We start from the raw sequence: 23,584 nt of genomic DNA, 5'->3' as shown, positions 1-23,584 counted from the left end.
AAACTCTCTCAGAGCCTGTCCTTCTACTTAACTAGTGCTAGCAGAGCAATACTTCTGCTGATTTGTTCAGCAACTTGGGGGAAGGGAAGGGGTAACTATTAGATCAGGCTTCCTCAACCTCGGCCCTCCAGATGTTTTGAGACTACAGTTCCCATCATCCCTGACCACTGGTCCTGCTAGCTAGGGATCATGGGAGTTGTAGGCAAAAAACATCTGGAGGGCCGAGGTTGAGGAAGCCTTTACTATATTCATACTCTCTCCCCACACACCGAATCCATGTCTCAACAAGTGAATGGCATCGCATGAATTTCATAATTTTTGTGGCAAAACTGTGTCACCATCCCTTAAAAAAACCGCAGGAGTCTGAATGCTGCAGCTATTGAATCCAGGGTCCTCCCTGCCCCCCCCCCCCATTATCCATACAAGTCATAGGTTGTAGAGCTGCATATTGCCCTCTCATGTCATGTGTCTCTGCTTAATTTCATGCAGATGGCAAGGAAGTGAAAAACAGCACGAAAGAGTTGGAAGAGAGAAAATAAGCAATCCTGCCAAACTTTGGCCCCATTTACTTTTGCCTCAGTCACACTCACTACCAGTATGCAGCCTGACAAATTACCCAATGAAATGCAGCCCTCACTCAAGAGAAAAAAATGTGTCTACTCTTGCTGTCAGAGGAACTATTTCCCATGCATATATTGCTTTCACTGGATTGGAGCAATTACTATCAGTTCCCAGATTTTGTTAACCTTGAATTTTAGCATGTTTATGTTTTCCTCATGTTAATGTTACTGGATCAAAGTGTTCATGCAGTTTTGGGTTTTTGAGTCTCTACTGCTGCAGGATGCAAAATGATTTGGTCTAAACTATAGGTTGTTTCTTTCTTTAAAAAGATTGCATCTGGATTAAAATACTTTAAAGAATTTATGACCTAGAAAAAAATATGGAATCTGCTTTCTAGAACTTATTAGAGATGTTTTAGATAGCTGCAGTTTTTAAATTCAAAGCAGAAGTGATAATAAATAATCATTTGACTCTAGTTAAGTAGGAACTCTCCCAAGGATACTTTGAATCTAGACGTATACTGCAATACACTATGGTTTCAAAGTATTGGTTTATTTATTCATTTTGATTCAGCTGTGCAAGTCCTTCCAAGCTAAGATGTAATTCTCACCTGCTGCTTCTGGAAAAAAATGACTTATTATAAGTGAATGGGTTATATCACAATGTGGCCTAATGCACACAGCCAGCAAGCTGTGCATAAGTCACCCTGAAGAATTGGTCAGACAAAGACAGACAAAAAGAGGCACCTAGGGCCTGTGGATTGTCACAGAAATCAATTTATTATGAGCTTGCGCAGGTGTGTCAGGAAGGAAACATGGACCAAATCTAAACTAAGCCACAAAGGAGGTCAAATGGGAAAATATAGAAATTTTCTCCGATGCTACCCTTCCCCCCCAAATGAATGGAAATTAATTGGAACTCTTGAAGATTTCAATGACACTCATATAGAATAATTTCCCGGTGAGCTGCAACCATCATTTGAGAATCAGAATAACTCTTTGATCTTGCTTCCTCTCTTGAAACAATTTTATTTGATAGTCTCATATCTTACCTAAGAATAATGATGAGGCCTTTTAAAGACAGAGGAATTAATATTATACACATGCTTGATTAGCTTTATCTCTACAGAAAATAAATTACTACTGAAGAGAAACAAAATAAACAAAACAGTATATTTGAGAAACTTGTTTTATGACATGGTTCCTCTGCATAAGTAAACTAATTTCATATGGGTGGATGAACCCAATTCATATTTTCAAGTAAATAAAGGTGAGGCATCATGAAAGGTTTTTCAGGCTCTTAGAGGCTATTAAATCAGCTCAACACACAAAATAAAAATATGTAATGAATTGTTTTATTTGTGTACAAAATGTCATAATTTGTCAATACTGTGCAGCAAAATATATTATCACTCACATCCCAAAATAATCAGACAATATTTTACTTCTTCTCTCTCTTTCTTTTTGCCCTTTAAAAATGGCAATACTGTTTTGGCAGTTCAGCAGCTAAAAATAAAGTGCTATAATTACGTAGTCTTGGAATGCCTCCACTTTACAAATGTGATGCACAATCTTGTATACAACCACACTGTGGTCCCCCCACCCACAACCAAAAGCTTTAGACTTTTCACATTCTCAAGAATACACACACATAAAGTGCTACTGTTTAAACATCTCCCCCCAAAAAACAATTTCACAACATGTATCTGGTTCATACCAGGCACTGTAATTCACAAAAGTCAAAGATTGTCACTTTGTGCAAAACGACACAGAAGGAGAAGTCACTTAGACATCACTGGGGGATCTTGAACGAAAGGACACTTTTGATTGAAAGCAGCCACAAAACAGAACCCACATAGACCTCTGAATTTCTTGGTTTCTGTAGGCATAAATGATAGGATTGATCATGGAATTGTAGGTAGCAGGTAGAAGTGTGGCATAAGTGTACACAGCAGGGTAGCGGGAATCTCCAACTACGCAGTAGATAGCAAAAGGTAACCAACTGGCTCCAAAAGTCCCAAGGATTATAGCAAGTGTTGAGACTCCCTTTTTGGTTGCAACATAGTGAGATGCAGTCAGAAAATGTTGCTGGAGTGCTATCTGGTGTGCATGTCTGCAGACTATTTTGCAGATTTTAATGTACAGGTGCAGCATGAGAATAAAGATGACAAAGAAGGAGGCAGACAGCAAGGTCACATTACTTTTGGTCAAGGGTCTCACAATACTGCACGATGAATAATCTTCTAGGCAATTCCAGCCCAAGACAGGTAGAAGTCCTAAGCAGAGGGAAACCCCCCATGTGATGATCAGCATCATATGAATACAGAGAGCAGTCTTCTCAGAGTAGTAAGTCAGTGCATTGTACAGGGAAAGGTAGCGATCAACTGTGATGGCTAATAAGCTACTCACAGAGGCAGTAAAAGAGGCAACTAGGAAGCCAACTGTAATAAGGCTGATGGTTTCTGACTGGATCACATACTGGAAAACAAAATTGAGGATCAGGCCAACTCCAGCCAGTAGGTCTGCTGTGGCCAAGCTCCCAATCAGCACAAACATTGGGGTTCTTAGGTTGGGAGTGTAGAATATAATGGCCACAACGATCGCATTTTCACAGGCAATGATGGTCCCAGAAATGCAGAGCATAATATCCCAAGGGTTGATGGTAAAGATGGGGAGCTTGGAGGAGAGCTCCAGAGAAGAATTCTGGTTGCTGGCTTGGATCCAGGGCACAGGGCTCCTGGTTTCATTCAAGGCAATGCTTTCATTCATCTCTGCCACAGCTAGGTATGCCACCTGCAAGGAGAAGGAGGAGGAAGAAAGGAAGGAAGAAAAGGGGTGTTAAAATAATGCCTTTGCTAAAACAAAAAAAACAAGAGAGAAGGAAACACAGAATAATAGCTAAGTTAAAAGGACAAAATAATAGAAGGGAGAAATCTAACACGAAAGTGAAGGAAACATGTCTAGTCTAAGGCACAAGGAAGTGGGGATCAGCATTCATAGGCGGGAAAGAAGCAACACAAACCCATAGAGCCTGGTCAATAGCTGGTGCGTTCAGAGAGCCGCGTTTGCAAAAGCCGACGGGCGCTCTCCGTGGTGCTGAAACTAAAGTTTTCCCTCTCTCTTTGGGAGCGGATCCCAAGGCAGGAGAGCCTCGTTCGCGAAAGCAGGCGACTGGCTCAACCGCATCTCGCCATCGCAGCCTATTAAGATCCCGCTGGTTTGGCTTTAGCTACGCGCTGCGCTCTCTCTTTGTCCTGCGATTCTCCCGCCACACACACACAAACACACCCCCCCCCCGCAGCACCCGCTCTTACTCTGCTTCAAGGCTGAGAGATGCTTCTCATGGATGCTGCTTCTGCCGCTGCTCGCCGCCGTCTGCCCCGTCGCGTGGCTGGAGCCGCGTCCCTTCTTTGCCTTTGGCGGGCAGGAGCCGAGGAGGCGGGAGCAGGCGGCTGCCACCCTGCGCGTCTCCGTCCCGAGTGTGAGCCAGAAAGAGCGGGAGCGCTCTCAGGCGGCTCCGAGTCTGACGTAGAAATGACAGAGGCGAGGGCAGGGCCATCAGCCGCCCAAGCGCGCATATGGAGCGCTGGCCCCGGACGAGCCCCCGCCCGCCGAGGGAGGGGGGAAAACGCGCGCAATTAAACTCGAGGGATGAAAGAGCAACGGGGCTGCGGGGAGGAGGAAGGCACCGCCGAGCAGAGACGCTGAGCGTCTGGGGAGGGCGGAGAAGCGTCCCCGAAAGCAGCGGGGCGGGGGGCGCAGGCGAGCAGATACTCCAGTCGGGAGCGGGAAGGAAGGGGAAGAGCAGCGCCGAAGGGCACGTGGACTGGGCAGGAGAGGGGAAGAGGAAGGCGGGAAACGTTGCTGTGGGGGGGAGGGAAGGGGGCCAGCAGGGCTGAGGGGGAAGAGGGAAGAAAAGGGGCTCGTGGGTGGCGAAGATAGGACGCGCTCAGCTGCAAGCGCCCTCCCGCCCTGCTGCCTCAACCCCGAAAGAGGCCGCCCGCTCTGGTTCCTGACCAGGCAACGCGGTCGTTGAGATTCCCCCGCAAGGCGAGGCGCTTCCCACGCCAGTGCGGTCATGGCGGAGCTGCCGCTCACCTTGGCCCCCTGGAGTGTGAGACACGTGTTTGCAAACACGTGCTGTTGCATCCACACTTTTACATGGAAGGGGTTGCACTCCCTCTGAAGGAACAAGTTAGTAAGTCTAGGAGTGCGACTGGATTTGCTCTGTCGCAGCTGTCCCAAGAAGACTCCTCAGCTAGGGGTGCTTAACCCCCACTTCCGGCTGGTCACTGGTTGCCCTTGGGGTTGTTTTTTTTTTTGGACCCTGATAACCTGTCCTCAATGCTCTAGTGACTTTCCATTTGGACGACTGCAATGTGCTTAACATGGGGCTACCCTTAGAAGTCAGTATGGAAGCTAACACAAAAATATATCATGGAATTGTGTGAAATACTCAGTCTGAGCCTCAGTTTCCCCATCAGCAAAGTGGAAACAATAGTGACTTTTCTCAGACTGCTATGGGAGGGATGGCAAAAGAGCTCACCAAGTACTTTGCAAAGTGAATGCACTACATTAAATTTTAAGGAGAAATAGTAGTAGTAGCAGTTAGCAGTTCTTATAGGACTCAGTGGGATATACTAAGGAAGTGCTACCATGCAGCCCAATGCTGTGCACAGGGAAAGGCTTCACCAATTTCTGTGGACCTACCCTCAAATAACTGCATAAAGTCTCAATCTGAATAACTTAGGCTGTGTACACAATATGACATCTGAAGCATGTTGTTTCCCTCAAGGAATTCTGATCACTGTTGTTTTAAAGGGTTGTTGGGAATTGTAACTCTGTGAGGAGTAAACTACAGTGCCAGTGGCACAGCTAGCTACTTGGGATGCAAGCCCCATGCTGCCATTTTGGGCAGTGCGGAGCCTGCAGACGCCTGAGCCACTGTGTCACTCTCAGGAGAGAAGCGAGGCTTGGGCACGGTAAGTGCGCCCTGACCCCGCGGTGTGGCATCCAGCGCTCCCCCCCCCCAGCTATGCCTCTGTGCAGTGCCCAGAATTTTTTGAGGAAAAGAATGTGCTTCAGTTGTGCTTTAAAGGTTTAGTGTGTATGCAGCCTTAGTAACTAAAGATCAGAATGCTCTAATGCAACCTTCTTAAAAACTGCATTGAGAACAAAGAAGACTGAGGAGAAGATAAGGTATTAGAAAACAGGTTGAGAAAGTTGCCTTAAATCAGAACTGGAAGGAGAAGATGTAGCACAGTAAAGGTTCTTTTCCCACCACCACTGCCCATCTATTTCACTGAACAAAAACAAAACTATAGTCTATGTCAAGACAAAGAGGAAAATTAGCATCTGCTAATGATATACACTAAATGAAGTTTCCTTATACTGTACTAAATCAGATCACTGGTCAATCTAGCTCGCTCTTGTCTGCACTGACTGACAGCAACTCTCCACTGTTTCAGGCAGGGTTCTCTCGCAGTCCTACCTGGAGATGTTGAAAATTAAACCTGCACCTTTCTGCATGCAAAGCATTTGCTACAGCACTACGCCATGATCCTTCCCATACTATCGGAGTAATATTTGAAGCTTTGGACCATGTGGGGAAAATCCATACTGCAGCTCAATCCCAGGCTGGCATTGCCTTTTAGGAAACTGGACTAATGCTAATTGAAGGAGGAGCCTATGTATGGCCCTAGAGCTTCTCATATTGCCTTGTTGAGGTAGGAAGGAATGGCACTTCAGCGACTGCCAGGCCAGCAGTACAAAGTGAGAACCCAGCCTAAGGAGAGAAAAAAGACACCTGCAAAGTGGTAAGGAAAGCCACTTTCCCTATTTCTTCTTTAGGTTTTTTTTAATACATGTAGGTGGAACATTTTGCTGCTGTCAGTCTGAGTTTGATTCATAAGTATCTCAGTGTTCCCTGAATTTAATTTAATTTTTTTGCCACAGCCTGAGTCCTGTAAACACCAGTTTAGAAGATATACTAGCAGTTCGGTAACAGAACACATGATACTTCTCTAGATGAATACATGTTAATCACAATGTAGGAAGTAGTTTGGGACGCGGGTGGCACTGTGGCCTAGGACTTGCTGATCAGAAGGTCGGCGGTTCGAATCCCCGCAACGGAGTGAGCCCCCGTTGCTCGGTCCCTGCTCCTGCCAACCTAGCAGTTCGAAAGCACATCAAGTGCAAGCCTTGCAAGTTGCTGCAAAAGAAGGCTGGTGAACAACATCACGAGTGTTTCGAGAAACAAATTGAAACTCTCAATTTTGTTACTTTTACTATTGCCAGGCGCTGTGGGTTAAACCACAGAGCCTAGGACTTGCTGATCAGAAGGTTGGCGGTTCCAATCCCCGCGATGCGGTGAGCTCCAGTTGTTCGGTCCCTGCTCCTGCCAACCTAGCAGTTCGAAAGCACATCAAGTGCAAGTAGATAAATAGGTACCTCCGGCAGGAAGGTAAATGGCATTTCCGTGCGCTGCTCTGGTTTGCCAGAGGTGGCTTAGTCATGCTGGCCACAAGACCCGGAAGCTCCCTCGGCCAATAAAGCGAGATGAGCGCCGCAACCCCAGAGTCAGTGATGACTGGACCTAATGGACAGGGGTCCTTTACCTTTAGGAAGTAGTTATTCAAGCAAAATAATTTTTTTCATACTATTTTAATAATCTGTACACACTCATCAGACAACACAAGAATCAATTTTATGTTGCAGTGGGTGTTGATTGCTACAACAGGTTTCTTAAATAGGCCATAATGGCCAGTCATGGCTAGTACTATTGGTAGTATCTCATTCACCCAGGGTGAGACTCACAGAAAAACAAATTTCCCTGTAGCCCGTGAAGTGGGATAGAACTGTAGGTTTTTGCAGAAGACTAAAAAGAAGGAGCCTTTATGGGGGCTCTAATGCTCTTTTCTCTGAGGGAAACTTGCACTCTTTATAGTTTCACACAGGTATTGCTGTATGCTTGATTAATCCCACACACACACACTGTACATTTGTAAAGATATAGAACATCATAAGACACACACAAGTGCTTTCTCCTCACAAAGAAACTGACCCCGTAGAAGGCCTTTGGGATTCCCTATTACTGAGAAGAGTGAGGAACTATACAGTAAAACATCTATTAAATCTTTGGAAACCCTTGATACAAGAGTCATAGGCTGCAGTCCTATACACACTTACCTAGCAGTAAACCCCATGGAACTCAATGGGACTTAGTCCTGGTGTACAGAATTGTACTGTTAGGGAATGCTTTCATTACCCGTTTCATTGTAAAAGAAAAGGGGCAATAAATCCTTCAGGTTTGCAAATATATATTTATTGGGCTCAGTGTATTTCAAATATCTTCTTCAGATGCATGATCAGTTTGAGACAGTTTTTTGGGGAAATATGCACAGAGGCTGAAGTCTCAAGTTCATCCTAAGCATGCTCCTGAAAAAAAATATATTCAAAGCACACTGCACCCGGGGGGGAGGGGCTTCCTCTCTTCCTGTCTTCAAGTTTGGTGTCCTCCTGATATTCTTTATTTGAAAACACCGTTTCTTCAACATCATTCACTATGCTGTACTCAGATAGTATGACGTTCAAAACTAACTGGAATAATGCAGCTGCTGCTACTACATGTGATCAAGATTAAAAACCACACGTAGCTACGAAATCAATGCCTTAAAGACACATTCCAGCTTTGATTATCTCCCGTTTGGAAGAGGATAATTAGATAACAGCAATTAAAGTGAAAATCTTTGCACTTCTTGATGATTCCCCATGAGAATCATATGAAACAACCTTCATTCTTCAAAGGCAGAAGAGATCCCAACTCCAGCTGTCATTAGTAATATTACATTATTAACATCTTCACAACGTTTGGAATGAATCTAATGGTTGTGACTGAAATAACTCACAGATGTTATATGTTATATGGCAGAAAGAATCAGTCCACAATCAACTGACATTTTTATCTTTTATCCCACTTTATATCTTATTCAGCTAACTATTCCTGCTAGTGGAAGCTGGCACAAGGACTTCCACTAAGACATCAAGGCTTTCCACACCTCTCCTCTCCTCTCCCCATGCACCCCCTGAAATTGGCTTGGGAGTGTGTATGCATGTTGAGGATCATTCTGTCCTGCAAGCTGAAAAGCTTGCACAGATGGAATGACTGCCACAGCACAACATTGAACTCCTACCTCTGTTTTGGAATGAATACCCAATACAAATTATTCATGCCTCTTATCAAGGTGTGTGTACAAGAGAACTCCAGAGGATATATTCCTGAAAAATAATTAGGGTCTCCTGCAAATACCATCTTATCAGGAGGTAAGAAATGCACAATGTAGGAATTGGGCCTGTAGTGCTGTGGCACCTACCATTCGGAACTCCCTGCTGTTGTATATTAGACTGCTGCTCTCTTTTGCCTTTTTGGCACCTACGAAATACCTTTCTCCCCCCCCCCCCGCAACAAGCCTTTTAAATATGTTTTTACTGTTTTATCACTTTTTTTGCTGCCCTGGGCTCCTTTGGAAGGAAGGGTGGGATAGAAATTTAATAGGTAGGTAGGTAGGTAGCTGATAGGTAGGTAGATGATAGATAGATAGATAGATAGATAGATAGATGATAGATAGATAGATATTTCATGCTGACGTTTCCATAGCTGAGTGCAACGTTTGAAATCTGGGCAAAATTATACGTTATGACATGAGGATGCCTCCAAAAATTGCACCCTTGTGCTGGATTATCCCTTTACCCTATATTGACAAGTAGCAAGACATTTACCTGGGTTGTGATGTCAACTTTTGCATTTCTCCATTCTTTTCAGCTGCAGTCAGTGTTGTGCTGTGGGTGGTAGCACATTCAATACTGTGATGTCACATGAGTAAGTGTTGCTTTGCATTAGGAAAGAAATCAACTGGAGGTTTCTGTTTCCATTGACAGCCTTGTATGACCTGTAACATGTAGTTCCTTCCTGAGTTGCCTCCATTTAAAACTGTTACTCCTTGTTCTTTCCTCTGTTAACAGAAAACAAATTAGCGTCATCCTTATAATAGCATCTTACAGGTGTTAGAATGTACCTCCTTGTCCCTATAAAAGACACAGCTCTTTTTCAGGCTTTCAAAACACTTCTTGTATTAAAGACTTTTCAGTCTGTCACACTTCCCTGAATCTTTTCCAGATTTTCTATGGCTTTTCTTTAAAAGGTGCAGTAACCCAAGAAAGCTAAGAGTAGGTCAGTCAGGACTCCAGCATTTGCATCCTGAAGTTTGAATATCATGTTCTAATGTATCGTGAAATGGTTTTTGGGTTTGGGGTGGGGGTGGGGGTCACCACCTCTCTTCCTTTCATCTCTGTTTCATTTGCATCTTAAATATACACAGGATTTAATTTGCCTAGTCAAATATATATTCAGCTGATCAAATCTGAAAGACTTGTGCTGCTATCTTAGATATCTCTATTCAGAATAAGCCCCATTGAGTTCAACAGGATCTCCTGCAAGGTAAGTGTGTGTAGATTTGCAGCCTATATTGAGAGTACCATATGCCCCAGAGGTGCACTTAGCCTATTCTAGAACTTGGGACTATTGCTGTTGCAGCATCTACTGTCTGCAATCAATTACAAGCCAAAATCAAGTATGATGATGCTTAGTTGCCTACTAAAGAAGCTTTTGTTTAGGAAGGCTTTCCCTAAGTGTAACCCAGTCATTTATAGAAGATCAGTTTTATCTTTGATGAAGTGCTTTTGTTTGTATGGATGGTTTTATTGTTTTAGAGTTTATCAGGTTGATTGTATTGTTCTTAGACCTTGTGTTTCTTTTTTCTTTATTTTTTTGTGTTTCTGAGTTTTATTCTGTGTTTACTCTGTACACTGTTTCAGAGGCTTAATGCCAAGAAGTGGTCTATGGATTTTTAAAATAAATTATAAATAATAATCTTTTAAATCTCTGTCATATTTTCTATTGTAAGAAGTACTAGGAATTCTTTGAGCTTTGATTAATGGCCTACTTCCATAATGCTAACAGGCCTAGAAGCCAGTCTAACAATACTCCTGATAAATCATCAAATAGAGTTTATCATTGTAGTTAAAAGGGTTTACACTTGCACTCTTTGCAATTTTCGGAGCACAGTTAACAAACATTACAGCAGTGAGAGAGAAAATAGTGCTTTCAGGGATGAAGAAATATTTTTTCCAGACCTCTTTATATATTTATATATTCATATACTGCCTTTCATTCTAAAAAATGAGACCTTGAAAATGGCTAATACCCCCATTGAAACAACTAATTAAGAAGAAAGTTAGAATAGAAGCAATATATAATTGCATAATAATTATGCCGTCATATCACTTTTTTGAAGCCTATTTTCTGCCATTGTCTCTGCTGCTCTTTTGGTAACAATGCTCTTTTTTTGTATTTAAATGACTGCATCCTGTTCTTTCTGCTTTAATTACATGAGCTATCCCAGTCAATGAGCTAGAGCTGGCTACATTGCAGTGTCACTGAGGTCAGGCAAAGTCCATGGAAGATGAGGAGAATGCTTCTTCCATCTGTCAAATAGATTATCCTAACCAATTAGGGATTATGAGAGGTTGTCACAATTAGGGATTAATTGATGATGTCAGAATGGAATGATGTCACAATGTAGCCAATCAGATTTAATGTGCTGATGTGATTGAAGACAAAGCAAATTCAGGAAGCATCACTCTCATTTTCAATGCAAACCCTGAGGAATTACCAGGGTCCAAGTGTCACTCATCTAATTCTCATTGTAGTTATAAAATTCTCCCCCAAAGCCTTCCCCCCTTCAAATATCTGTGCTCCGTGTAGAGATATGGCAGCAGGGTAAGAGTGGCACATGACCCTGAGGGCGGAGGGTTATAATCCTGCTTCCTACTAATTATATCAAACTCCTTCACAAGTATAATGCATAAAGGGGACTAGATTCTGCAGATTTTCCATTATGCTTGGCTTCATAAACTTTTATGTTTCTGTAGGCTATATACACACAGTAAAATTGATTTGATAAAGCTTTTAAAAATAAAATAAAACAAAAGTGTGTGCCGAGATTCCAAAATAATTACATTTCTGCATGCCTAAAGCTCTTGAAGAAGTAACTGAGAACTGTAGTGAAACCTTTTCATAATTTAACTTTCCCATAGAAGCTTAGAATAAATTCTCAAGGGGAGGACATTCCATACCTGGGGTGCCACTCACCTGAGAAGGCCCTCTCATCAGTAGCCACTCCCTGCAGCTTCCATACATCTGCACCTGATGTTTATTGCACTATAACATTTGCCATGGTGCAGTGGAGTGTTTATTAAAGTAAACAGGTAAAGTGTGAAAGGCACATAAATGACATATGGATTTGCAGCCAATCAACACTCTAGTGCACCCCTCTCTGTGTTAGGAATGCACACCATCCCTTCACACTCAGCTGTGTAACAGCAGTGTGTCTGTAGCAAACACAGCCGCTATATAAACCATGAAACAGCTTTTTGAGGTTGCCTTTTTTGAAGCCAATGTGAGCAATAAGACGGGTACTTTCCCTCAATATTCTATTCTCATTTTTGGGCAGATCCTGTGTGTATCTCTGCATAGAGTTACATCCACACAGTTGGTACATTTTGCTGGTGCACTTCAGGGTATTTTGAACTCTGATGTTTTATCTAGATGGTCAAACTGTGTCTAAGGTTGAGCATCACCAAAACACACCAAATGTCTTTCATCTCTATAATGCAAAGGCAACTTAGGAATGATGTTTACACTTTAATGCAAGTAAACTGAAACATGGACCTTACATTTTATGTCTCAGAACGAGAGCCATTTCATTAAATGAGTTGTTGGGAGTGAATTCTAGAAACAATTTGCCCAGCAAAGGTAAGCTTATTGTCCTCATGCTGTTCAGCAGCGAAATGTACCGTTCCTTTACAAGGCCACACAAAGACAAGGCCACTGAACTGCGAACTGAATCAAGCAGGGTGTCCATGACAACACATTCAGCAGATACGCTAAAGCACAGGCCAGGGTTCACATCACATGCGTACCAGCACGTTGTAATTAAATTTGACTGTGCACAGAAGACTGCGGAGAACTACACGCAAGTTTCCAAATATTATGTCTGAGTTCAGAATTTTTCCCTTGCTCCAGATCTTGAGGTTAGTAGAGACTGCCAGTCTTAACTCCGCAACACAAATCATTAGCATGAACTTGCTACAAGACAAAACAGAGCAGAAGCTTTTTGCTTAACTGTCAAGAGCTACATGATTGCAGCTGTTGGGGCTGACCTGGAATGCAATTCTGGTCAGATTTATTAGTAATCCTGTCTTCTTGCCCACATCCATTCCTTTCTTAAAGCTCAGTAGTGAGTTTGACTCACTCGCTGCTGCTGAGTCATCTTGCAGCTACCTGCTTTCTAGTAGCCACTGCAGAAAGCATGAAGATTATTTTATGCTTCTGCTCTCCCACGGCGGTAATATTGCAAGAAGGGCAATGTAGGCTAAGTAGGGTGGGGGTGTGGATAGTATATGAGCAATCCTGCCTAAAAGTGGAAGGGTGAGGGCTTCATTCCTTTTTAAATTATATCGTAAATGAGTACAAAACAGCCATTTAAACAGCAACCAAAATCAAAACCAACTTGAGATTACAAGTAGGTAAACAGTAAAGGACCCCTGGATGATTAAGCCCAGTCAAAGGCAACTATGGGGTGCGGTGCTCATCTCGTTTTCAGGCTGAGGGAGCTGGCGTTTGTCCAAAGACAGCTTTTTGGGTCAACATGACTAAACCGCTTCTGGCACAACAGGACACTATGACAAATGTTGGAGCGCACAGAAACACCCTTTACCTTCCCGCTGCAGCGGTACCTATTTATCTACTTGCACTGGTATGCTTTGGAACTGCTAGGTTGGCAGAAGCTGGAACAGGGAATGGGAGTTCACCCCACCGTGCAAATTTGAACCGCTGATCGGCAAGCCCAAGAGGCTAAGTGGTTCAGACTATGGTAGCCAGCTCCATTCCACATCTACAATTGCCTTTCCATCCCCACCTCACCCCTATTCACGGATGGAAAGTAGGAGACACAGTAAATGAATGATGGGCCACAACACCGTTAATTTACATGCTTGCTCGGAAACATTATAAACTATTCACAACCATCCTCTTCTAATTTGTTACCAAGGTGACAACAGAAAACTATAACTGCTGGCTGCTGTTCACCTAGTACAGGTGTTCCCATTCCAGTCTGGCTTCAGGCTTGGCCATGGCACTGAAACTGCCTTGGTTGCCCTTGTTGATGACATTTTATCAGGAGAGAGATGAGTGTGCAACCCTGCTCGTTCTCTTTGATCTCTGCTTATACTGTTCAGGCTACATTATTAGATTCACACACATGGGATCAGGAGGGGTGACTGGCTGAAACTTCCAATTAGGTGCCTGGGAGTTTGGCTATCAGTCTTCCGACTCCCAAATAAATAAGCAGCAAGTCAGTAGAACTCCCATAAGGTCCTTGAACTAGGTGACGACTAAGTGGATGGTGGCAAGAAGAGAACAATGCCTGCAGTAGACCAATTGCTATTGGGCTTTGTTTGGTTTGCACTGGCAAGGGGCCTGACCATTTGTGACAGGGAATTGCAAATTTTTAGAACTTGTGCTGTTTGACGGTAATAGGGATGGGGCTGCAGCAGAGGTTTGCTCTAGTTGTCACTGCCTTTTCCAAAGCCAGGAGTCATTGCTTCTCTTGGAACTTGATGGTGCATGAGATCAAAGGAAGTCTTCTACCTTCCCCATTCTACATTTTATAACAGCAGCCATGCCCCCCCCCCTCAGTCACAGCCTCCACCAGACTAAGTGAATGCACAGGCATTATCCATGATAGCTAATGAAACCTCCAAGTTTTTATACGGTATACCTCTAAATACCAGTAGCTGTGGAGGAAGTGGGAGTTTTGTTGCTTTCTAGTTTTGCAGTGGCATTTGGCTGACAGAAATTGGATGCTGACCCAGATGGGCCATTGGTGTGATCCAGCATAGCTCTTATGTTCTTTTTATAGCCCTTCGCCAGCCCTTACTCCAGTAGGTCAGCTTATCAACACCTGGCAGATTCTCATAATACTTTTGTAGGTCAGTTAGCCACAGATCTGGAAAGCAGCCAGGAGTGATACTTCTGGAAGAGAAACAAGGCAAACAAGAGATGTGCACATCCAAGATGCTTGAAGAAGAAGCATTAATATTCAGATTGCTGCATAGCAATGGTGAGGACTCTCCAGTATGGCCAATGGTCAAACATGGTGAGAGTTATAGTCCAGCAACATCTTGAGGGTCAATGTTTTCCATCCCTCCTTTACAGAACCTCGGTTCTGTGCATCATGTATTAATTGCCTAACATGGGGCAGTCCTTAGGTAATTTACAATATAAAATTGTTAAAAACATTATGGAGGCAGCAAAGGGGAAAATTCAAATTTGTGTGACAGAGAGTTACCAAGACAAGAGTTATGTACAACTGAGCAGCTGGCTTATTCATTAAAAGCAATTTTGACATTCTGGCTGTGCCCTTGCTAATTTAATTTGTTTAGACAACTAAGTGAAAAATAATTAGGTTTGGCAGTGTCAGAAAAGTTCTCACATAGTGCTTAATAGGCTGATCTTACACATTTTGGGGGGGTGTCATTATAATAAGTAGGGGAGAAGGATGCTGTAACTCAGGAGCAGCTAACCCATGTCCTTCCAGCTATTGTTACGACTCTGTTGCCCATCATCACCAGCTAGCATGGCCAAAAACCAGGGATGATGTCACCTGTAATCTAACAATACCAGGAGGAACAGAGGTTAGTTACCTTTACTTTAAAAGGTCAAATGTAGGAAAAACAGGCATAACTGGTCAGCAGGACAATTACAGCATACAAATCTCCATCCTAAAAACTCACTGCCAAAAATACTAAAGGTAAAGGTAAAGTGACCTCTGACCATCAGGTCCAGTCGTGACCGACTCTGGGGTTGTGGCGCTCATCTTGCTTTATTGGCCGAGGAAGCTGGCGTACAGCTTCCGAGTCATACTAGACAATGACAAATGCTATGATTTGCATCCCCATTTGCTGTATATTTATAGGCTATCTATCTATCTATTATTATTATTATTATTGGTGCATATCTAAGTGTACACCTAGAGTGTAGTGTGTAAAAGCGACAAAATAAAGCCAGTCATTGACTGCAGTTTCCTGTCACTGACAAACTTTAGTTGACTGCCCTGTCATGTGTGGAATGGCTCAGAATCATTCATTCTAAATAAGCCTTTCTCAACCTCTAGACATTTTGGGCTACAACTCTCATCAGCCTTGACCATTGTCCATGCTGCTGGGGCTGCTGGGAGTTGAAACAAGAAACATCTGGAGGACACCATAGTAAGAGCATTGGTGAATCAGGCCAAAGGCCCATCTAGGTCAGGATCCTATTCTCACAGTGGCTAGCCAACATGTGGGAAGCATATGGAAGCTAAAATGCCTCTGGGAAGCCTGAAACAGGACCTGAGTGAAACAGCAGTATCCCACTTCTGGATTCCAGGCAGCTGGTAGAGGCATTCTGCATTTAGCAGTAGAGGCAGAACATAGGCATCATGGCTGGTACTCATTTATAGCTTTATCCTCCATGAATTTGTCTAATATTCTTTTAAATTAATCCAAGTCAACTCTTTCTTTGTTAAAGTTGCAAGCAAACAAACTTCATCTCTTGTCACTGCCATTTGCTTCATTTACTCAGGCTCCCTTCCTGAGAAAGTTCAGTCATCTCTCCCAGGTCTTCATAATTCATTTAGCTTCCCTGCAATCTCCTTTTCCTTTCCTCTCTTGTCATCCAAAGGTCTAACCAGTTCTTTAATTGGTATCCTGCTATTTACATATACAGTATTTGAAGAGTTTGTTGTTGTTGGGTCTTGATGTTTTCAGCAATGTGCTGCTCAGATTAACTAGCCCCACCTTTAATTATCTGCCTGCATTGGTCTTGTTCTTTTTTGTTCTCTCCATTTGGAGAGCTGCTCTAAATAGCGCACATTCTGTTTTGTCTGCTTTCCATTTTGAAGAGTGAATATGCTTGAATGAAAAATGAAGTAAAAAAATATTATGGCTTAGGTCCCAAAGAAGCTTGTGCATGCATGGGATGATGGCACCAGGTTTCCTACTCCTCATGCCACTCCAGAGATCTCCTGACCTTCCACATGTACAAAGGACTGATTGGATCCCAACCTATACCCCATAGGGAAGAAACATGCCCTGAGCCTATTGAAATTGTATTCTGAGCACAATTGCTCTAGCAATGCCTTTGATTTCTCAAGCTGTGCCACCTTCCAACAATCATTCTTTGTGTTTTCCAAAGGGTTATAGGCACAACAGCTTCAGAAGCGAATACCTAGTGGCTCTTGACAAGTATGGTACTGTGCAGACCTTTAAAATAAGAATTAGAGATTGAATCACCAGTGGAAATTTCAGGAAGATCTGTCAAATTGTGGCTAAGCCATCAGCCTCATAGTGAAAAACCCCCAGGGAGACAAAGAAAGGGAAACACATAAAGAAATGACTAATATATAAGCCTTTCCAGAATATAGCGCCAATTTACAGAAACCAGAGCAAATGTGTTTTACTCAGAAATTAATTAATTATTATAGTGTGGTTATAGTCAATACAGCAGGCAAACGGAGCTCTTTTCATTTCTTGCTACTGATTCATAGACTCCTGAAAAGGTGACTTCCTTGGCCTGGTTAGTCTTTGACCTTCTTGAATTGAGATGGCCCAGTATATTAGGCAGCCCAAGAGGGTTGGGCAGGCCCAGCATCATCTTGGTGAAGCAAATGCTGGGACCCACTGGGGCTGATGCCATCATCCCTTTAAAAAAAGCTTGTATTTGACACTTATGCCAGTCAAAGAGATACAAATCTCAAGAGTTCTCTGGAGAGAGGGATTGATGGTAAAACCACTCTGAGAACTGTAACTCTGTGATTATGATGCTTGAAGGGTTTACAATCTCTGAAGGGTTTACAAGAAATTAAAAATGTCAGTAAAAACAGTTAAAAACAAGTAGTCAAAACTTTGAAAAGAAAATTCAAATAAGCAGCAAACTGAAAATAAATTAAAACACATCAACAGCTACATTTTTGGATAGATTTGCCTACACAAAATTGTTTTAAGCAGGCAACGAAAAGAGTACAGTGAAGGCAGCTGCCTGATGTCAATAGATTGGAGTCTTCCAACAAACAGAATCAAGGATATTGGATGCTGGAGATCAGAGGCGTACAGAAGGTACATCCGCAAGAACCCTCATTAATTATGCCTTGTCACTTCTCTTATTTCAGGTTATCCCCTGACTAACATTTGGATGGTGGGACACAGTATTGCCCACTGGGCTCGGGTGCATCCCATCAATATCAGCGTGGGTAGCTGCCTGGGGCTGCCTGAAAATGTCATAATTTCTTGGGTCACAAGACCCAGCATGAGGTGTGAGGAGTTTTTGCCAACAGTGACGGCCAGAGCTGCCCTGCATGGGCCTCCCGATGCTTTGGTTATTCAACTTGGAATGAATGATTTGGTCCTAAGGAAGGGCATTGACCTGACCTGGAACATCAAAGAGGACTTTGATAATTTGGTCGCCTTACACCTGGAATTGACGATAATATGATCCCAACTCTTGGAGAGGCGTGGTTGGCGTGGATGACCCACCAGGTGGCAATCAACAGGGCCTAGAAAATTGCAGATTGTGCCATGGCACAGAAGGTGCAACTATTGTGGGGCTAGGTGATATGGCACCCTGCCATTACATTCGACCAGGGGGCCTTGTTGCACAGTAATGGTGTTCACCTTTCCAATGATATTTGGCTGGCCAATATCATCAAAGGCATTAGGGGTTGGTTGCAGGTGTGAGGGTGTTGGCGGCGAGCCTTTTGGCTCAGGTGGCGGCTAGGCATTGGATAAGCCTTGTCATGGGAGGGGCGGTTGTTGCCTCTGGCCTGCCCCTCCACGTAAAGGGTATTCTATTAAAGGGATCCGGGGGTGATGTTCCTGTCCGAAGCCTGGGTGTGGGCTTGGGCAATGCCATGACCCCATTGCTGACCCTCAATTGATGTGCATCATAGGGTTCCCCCTATCGGTGATTGACCCTTACAGGACTCCTGCAGATGGGCAGGAGTCAGGATATAGTCTTGCTTCACCCAATTGCCTAAGCCAAACCACTCACATCTGTAACCAATAAAGTTGTGGCCTAATTTATCCCATTAACCCAACATATTTGTGTCTGTATGTTTATTTCTGAGGGAACTGTGGGGCCTGGGGCCTTGCCACGCAATAAAAAAGACTACTGTGGTCAAGCTCTCTTGGTTCAGGAATGGTTGTTGCTGTTGTACCAAGCATAGTTGGTAAACTACTGAGCCACTGAGGCTCCTGGACAAGAAGCTGGATCCAGAAGCATCCTCATCCAGCACACCTGCTCTTTCATAGGGATTGCAACCTGTCCAGGGCAGGCAACTGACTAATTTGTCAGACAAAGGGACCACTCACCCAAAGTGCTTTCTCTTTGCCAAGATTCAAACTCAGCTTATTCATTCCACTACCATGTCTAAGCAGCCGTCTTGGGCGCTACATAGCCTCTCCTGATCCAGATGTTATAGAGAAATAGAGCTGAGTGTCATCAGCATCATTTCCCAAAAACTTATCATGACTGCTTCTTCCAGCAGTTTCATATAGGTATTACATAGCTCAAATCTGGGTGAGTGCTCAGCAAGTTCCACACCTCTTTTTCTAGAAAAAAAGCCCTGAGTCTTACAATTATTAATGATCCCATATGTCATATTACCACCCTTCACAGGAGTTTACATAGGTTTCTCTCACTTCACCCAATACCATGCATACAAGAAGATAGGTTCTAATTGCTATTATTATCTCTATCTTTCAGTATTACCTATGTGTCTGTAGCCAAGATCCAATACAACCATGGCTCTTACACTAGATTATTTTTGCGCTAGCTAATAGCAAGCCAGTTTCATTTCTCTTGTTTTATGCCAATATCTCACACGCTGAATTGGTAAATAATAGTTCTTTTAAATATACACCGTTCTGAAGGGCCACTTATTATTTTCATAAATCCTCATGAGTTTCTACAAATATTCAACACCTACGCATCATTCAAACCCTTCAGTAGGAATGGTGAATTAAAAGCCGCAAACATACTGAAAACAAAGGTTGTGTGCTGAGCCAGCAAATCCATTCAACGGGTCAGAGTCATAGTGACAACAGTCTGAGTCTCTGCTCTGCAAACGCCATTTGATTGCTAATGTCAACAAAAGCATTTGGTTATGATGAGAAAGACAGATGCAATCACTTTCTTGCATGAAGCCAATGTGTCTAAAAATAGGAACAGGAATGGAAGAGAAGATAAAAGCAGATTGGGTTCTTCCTGATCAGCATGGCTGTAAAATGAGGGACTTTACCCAAGGCTGTGTATTCCAAGAAAACCACCATTTCAACAGATTTATGAAATCATTAATTGTAATAACATCATGAAATTATTAAATTAATAAACATGACTAAAAGACTAGGAACAGGAGCATCGAGCTTTTTAGCTGAGACTTTGCATCCTTTGTTCTAAAAGCACTTGGTTTTTTAATGCAAATTTAAAAGAAAAATATGTTTGGATTTCTGTTGTCCATTAATGTACTGTTTCATCTAATGAAAGATGAGGAGCCTGTAATCATCCAGATGTTGTTGGACTGTTAATGTGTGCTTCAGAATGGAGGTCACACACATGGCCCTCCATAAGATCACCAAACCCAGGAGCTGAAAATTACCTAGCTGCGCCATTGGTTGGAATGTAAGAAAGGGAGGGATTCTTAGCTGTTTGAAACCAGTGGCAACACTTTTCAGAAAATTCCACAGGCATCTGTTTGGCCACTGTGGGTACAGCATGCTGGACAACATGGGCCTTTGGTCTGACTCAGGAGGGTTATTCTTATGTTTTAAGAAGAACCTGGAGTACTCCTGTTTCATATTCTGGTTAGTCAGCTGCGTCCTCTTTCAGAATATCCCATTCCCTCTCTCTGTCTTGGTTTTCCATCTCCCACCAACAGTCATTCTGCATTCTGTAGCCACCACTGAGCATGCTCAGTCCTCATAAGGATGTTTTGGCTTTCCCTTCCCTTCCCTCACTAAAGAATTATTTACTTCTGAAAACATTTGGATCCCCCCATGCCCGCTGCTACCTTTACCATTTGTATGGATGGTACTGTTTTGGCTACATAAGGATCCAAACTCACTTTGGAAATACAGTAGAACCTTGGTTCTCAAACTTAATCCATTCCAGGAGTCTGTTTGACTCTCAAAACAGTTTGAAAACCAAGGTGCGGCTTCCGATTGGCTGCAAGAGCTTCCTGCACTCAGCTGGAAGCTGCAGAAGCCGTGTCTGAAAAATGTTCGCAAACTGGAACACTTACTTCTGGGTTTGTGACGCTTGGGAGCCGATTTGTTTGGGAGCCAAGCCGTTCAAGTACCAAGGTACCACTGTAGAGGGAAAGACAGGAAGCTGGCTTACAGGCAGGAAAGAAAGGGAATGACAGGATGCAGGCATGCGAATGGCAAAGTAGGTGCAGGGAAGGGCAGCTGCCCCCTAAATCAATAAAAATACATAGCAAGCTGAAGTTCTGCCCCCCTTAACAAAAGGCCTGCTCCCCCCACAAAAATTCTGGCTACGCCCATGGATGCAGGTGGTTGGACATTTGTGCATTTACTGTCTGCTCTGACTAGCAGTGACTGTCCAAGGACCTGGGCAGAAGTCTCTATCCATTTCTTCTAACTGGAGAGATTCCAGTCTGCAGTCCCCAGAAGATTTGAAAAGAATCGCACCCCTGAAAGAATTTGGGGGCTGTAATATTTGATTCTCGCAATGATTTGAATCAGCAACAGTTGGCATTTTAAGCTTTCACAGTTCACCACTCAGAGAATATGTGTTATTCCACAGCTTATGCATGCTGTAAATAAATAAACAAGCTTGTAAACATATGGGTTTGCTGAGCAAGTCCTCCAGTATCAGAGAAAAGGAGGAAGAAATCAGAAATGGATTAATCACATCTTTCCTCTAGGTACCCTAGTAAAATTCTCACTGTATTATGCCTCCTTTCACTTCCTCTAAAAAGTGTAAAATCAATAAAATAGTAGACTGTGCAAATCACACTTGTTTATGTAAAGTGCCTGACATTGATTTAGACAATGGAAAGGGTTTTTTGTGGCTGCAGAACCTGAAAAGGTGGTAGCAGGGGGGAAAGCTAGCATGAATGGATGTGACCTATATCTTAACATGTGGCAAATCGGGGCAGCGTGGCCCATCAAGCATCCTATGGGGTAGCTGAGAGTCAAGCAGGATCCAATCTAGCCTCCATATATGGAAACAAACCGCCCTAGTGATCATGGAAATCGATCACTGGCCAATTGGCTGGCATTGAACCACAACTCCCCATGAAATGAGCAGGGGGTCTGTATGGAACACACTGAAACAACCGCAGAGACAATTGTCACCTAGCATAAAATAAATTTTGCTCTGTGAATTGCTGCTGGTCAGGTGTCTTTTGATGAATCATCGCTACCGAGATGTGTTCAAAGGGCACATTCCTCAAATCGAGCTAGTCTTGTCACCCAGTAAACCAATCATTGGTCGCCTAGGAAACAAGCTAAAGGTGCAAGTTTGCATGCTCTGTAGGAGCTTCTAAGATTAGAGATTGAATACTGGTTAGTTTACAAGCCAGAGAAAGCAATATCCCTCAAATTCTCATTTAAAGCAGCTCACTGCACAAACCGTAGGTTCTATTTCCCCCGTGATGAAGAGATCAAAAGAGAGGAGACTTATGTTAGCGATGTACTAAATAAAGCATGCATCTTTGATAGTTGGAGCATTTGGCCTAGGAAATTACCAAAGGTATGTTTTCATGGCAACTAGGACAATTAATTTTATTATACTCATATTGCATGTGGTGTGTTTTCAATCATTCACATAGGACAAAAGCACATAAGACATTTTAGAAATGACATTGTAAATTTGCTTCCAACCTCACTGGCCACTCAAATATATTCACGTTGCAGTGTATCCACTGCAGCGGTGGAGAGTATGTGGCCAGTGAGGTTGGAAAGCCAGTTTTGGAAGCTTTTGTGTAAACCCACAACAGAGTTGAAATTTAAAGTCCTTCTTAGCATTTCCAGCCATTTCTTTGACACACACACGCACATACACACTCATTTTCCTCATCACCTTTTTAAAGTCAGCAATTGCTTTGTCTGACAAGCCATGGCTGGTGCAGTCAAGATGCTCTTGTGTGGATGGGGTGTTGTTGGGGAGAGGGGAGGGGCTGCTTATGCATTCTGCACTCTGAATTGTTCAGACTATCTTTGTGATGCTTGATTATCTGCCTCTCCACAGCACTCTCTGCTCCCTTTAACCTCCATGAACCCTGCCTGGAGGTAGCTCACAGGTTTGTTTCTCCTGGTGTTGGCACTTTAAATAATCAAAGTGAGTGAGAGGAGACAGATCCCACCCCCTCTCTGACCATCACCTGACAGGTGACCTATTTTTGCATAGTGCTGTGCAGGAAGCCCATGGCTTGCAAAGTGTCTTTCTTAGTGCTATGGAAGATAGTTAGGGCTTCTGTGCACAGTGCTGTTTAAGGCCCGACAATCACTGAATTGTCACAGGATCACTGACTGTAACTATTGAACAGGCCTTGCTCATGACACCATGCTGGGGTTCCAAATATGGGTTGTTTGTTCACTGTGATGCTCTGCCCTTATGATCAGGCAGCATCAGATTTAATGAATGAATGAATTGCAATGAATGAATACAAGGAGCAGGAAGGAGAGAGTATATAGTTAACTTACATTACTTTTCAACTACATTAAGTAAAAAGGCAGTGGTTCCTTCCACCTGTAAAATGGTCCATCATTCACAATTTTCCACCTGCTTAGTTCAATCACTTATTGGAGACGTTTGCTGCCCTCCTGTTCCATTAGCATCACTTGAG

General features: G+C 43.1%; 1 protein-coding gene across 2 annotated transcripts in view; it reads right to left on the bottom strand.

Moving 5' to 3' along the window:
* Positions 1-1,893: 1,893 nt before the first annotated feature.
* Positions 1,894-23,584, bottom strand: part of GPR6 (G protein-coupled receptor 6) — a 30,442-nt gene continuing 8,751 nt past the window's right edge. Inside the window, exons 2-3 of one of the 2 annotated variants that reach the window (XM_053381656.1) lie at positions 9,339-9,571; positions 1,894-3,353 (exon numbers count right to left, since the gene is read on the bottom strand). In XM_053381656.1, coding sequence (XP_053237631.1) covers positions 2,346-3,329 — 984 coding nt within the window. In that variant the 5' untranslated portion in view covers positions 3,330-3,353; positions 9,339-9,571 and the 3' untranslated portion in view covers positions 1,894-2,345. Of the gene's footprint in view, positions 3,354-3,874; positions 5,514-9,338; positions 9,572-23,584 lie in introns of those variants that run through there. The other variant, XM_053381655.1, reaches the window with a different exon arrangement.

The sequence above is a fragment of the Podarcis raffonei genome, chromosome 3 (assembly GCF_027172205.1).
Source record: "Podarcis raffonei isolate rPodRaf1 chromosome 3, rPodRaf1.pri, whole genome shotgun sequence".
Classification (NCBI taxonomy): Eukaryota; Metazoa; Chordata; class Lepidosauria; order Squamata; family Lacertidae; genus Podarcis; species Podarcis raffonei.
The sequence above is the reverse complement of the archived record's forward strand: the minus strand, read 5'-3'. Positions and strand labels throughout refer to the sequence as shown.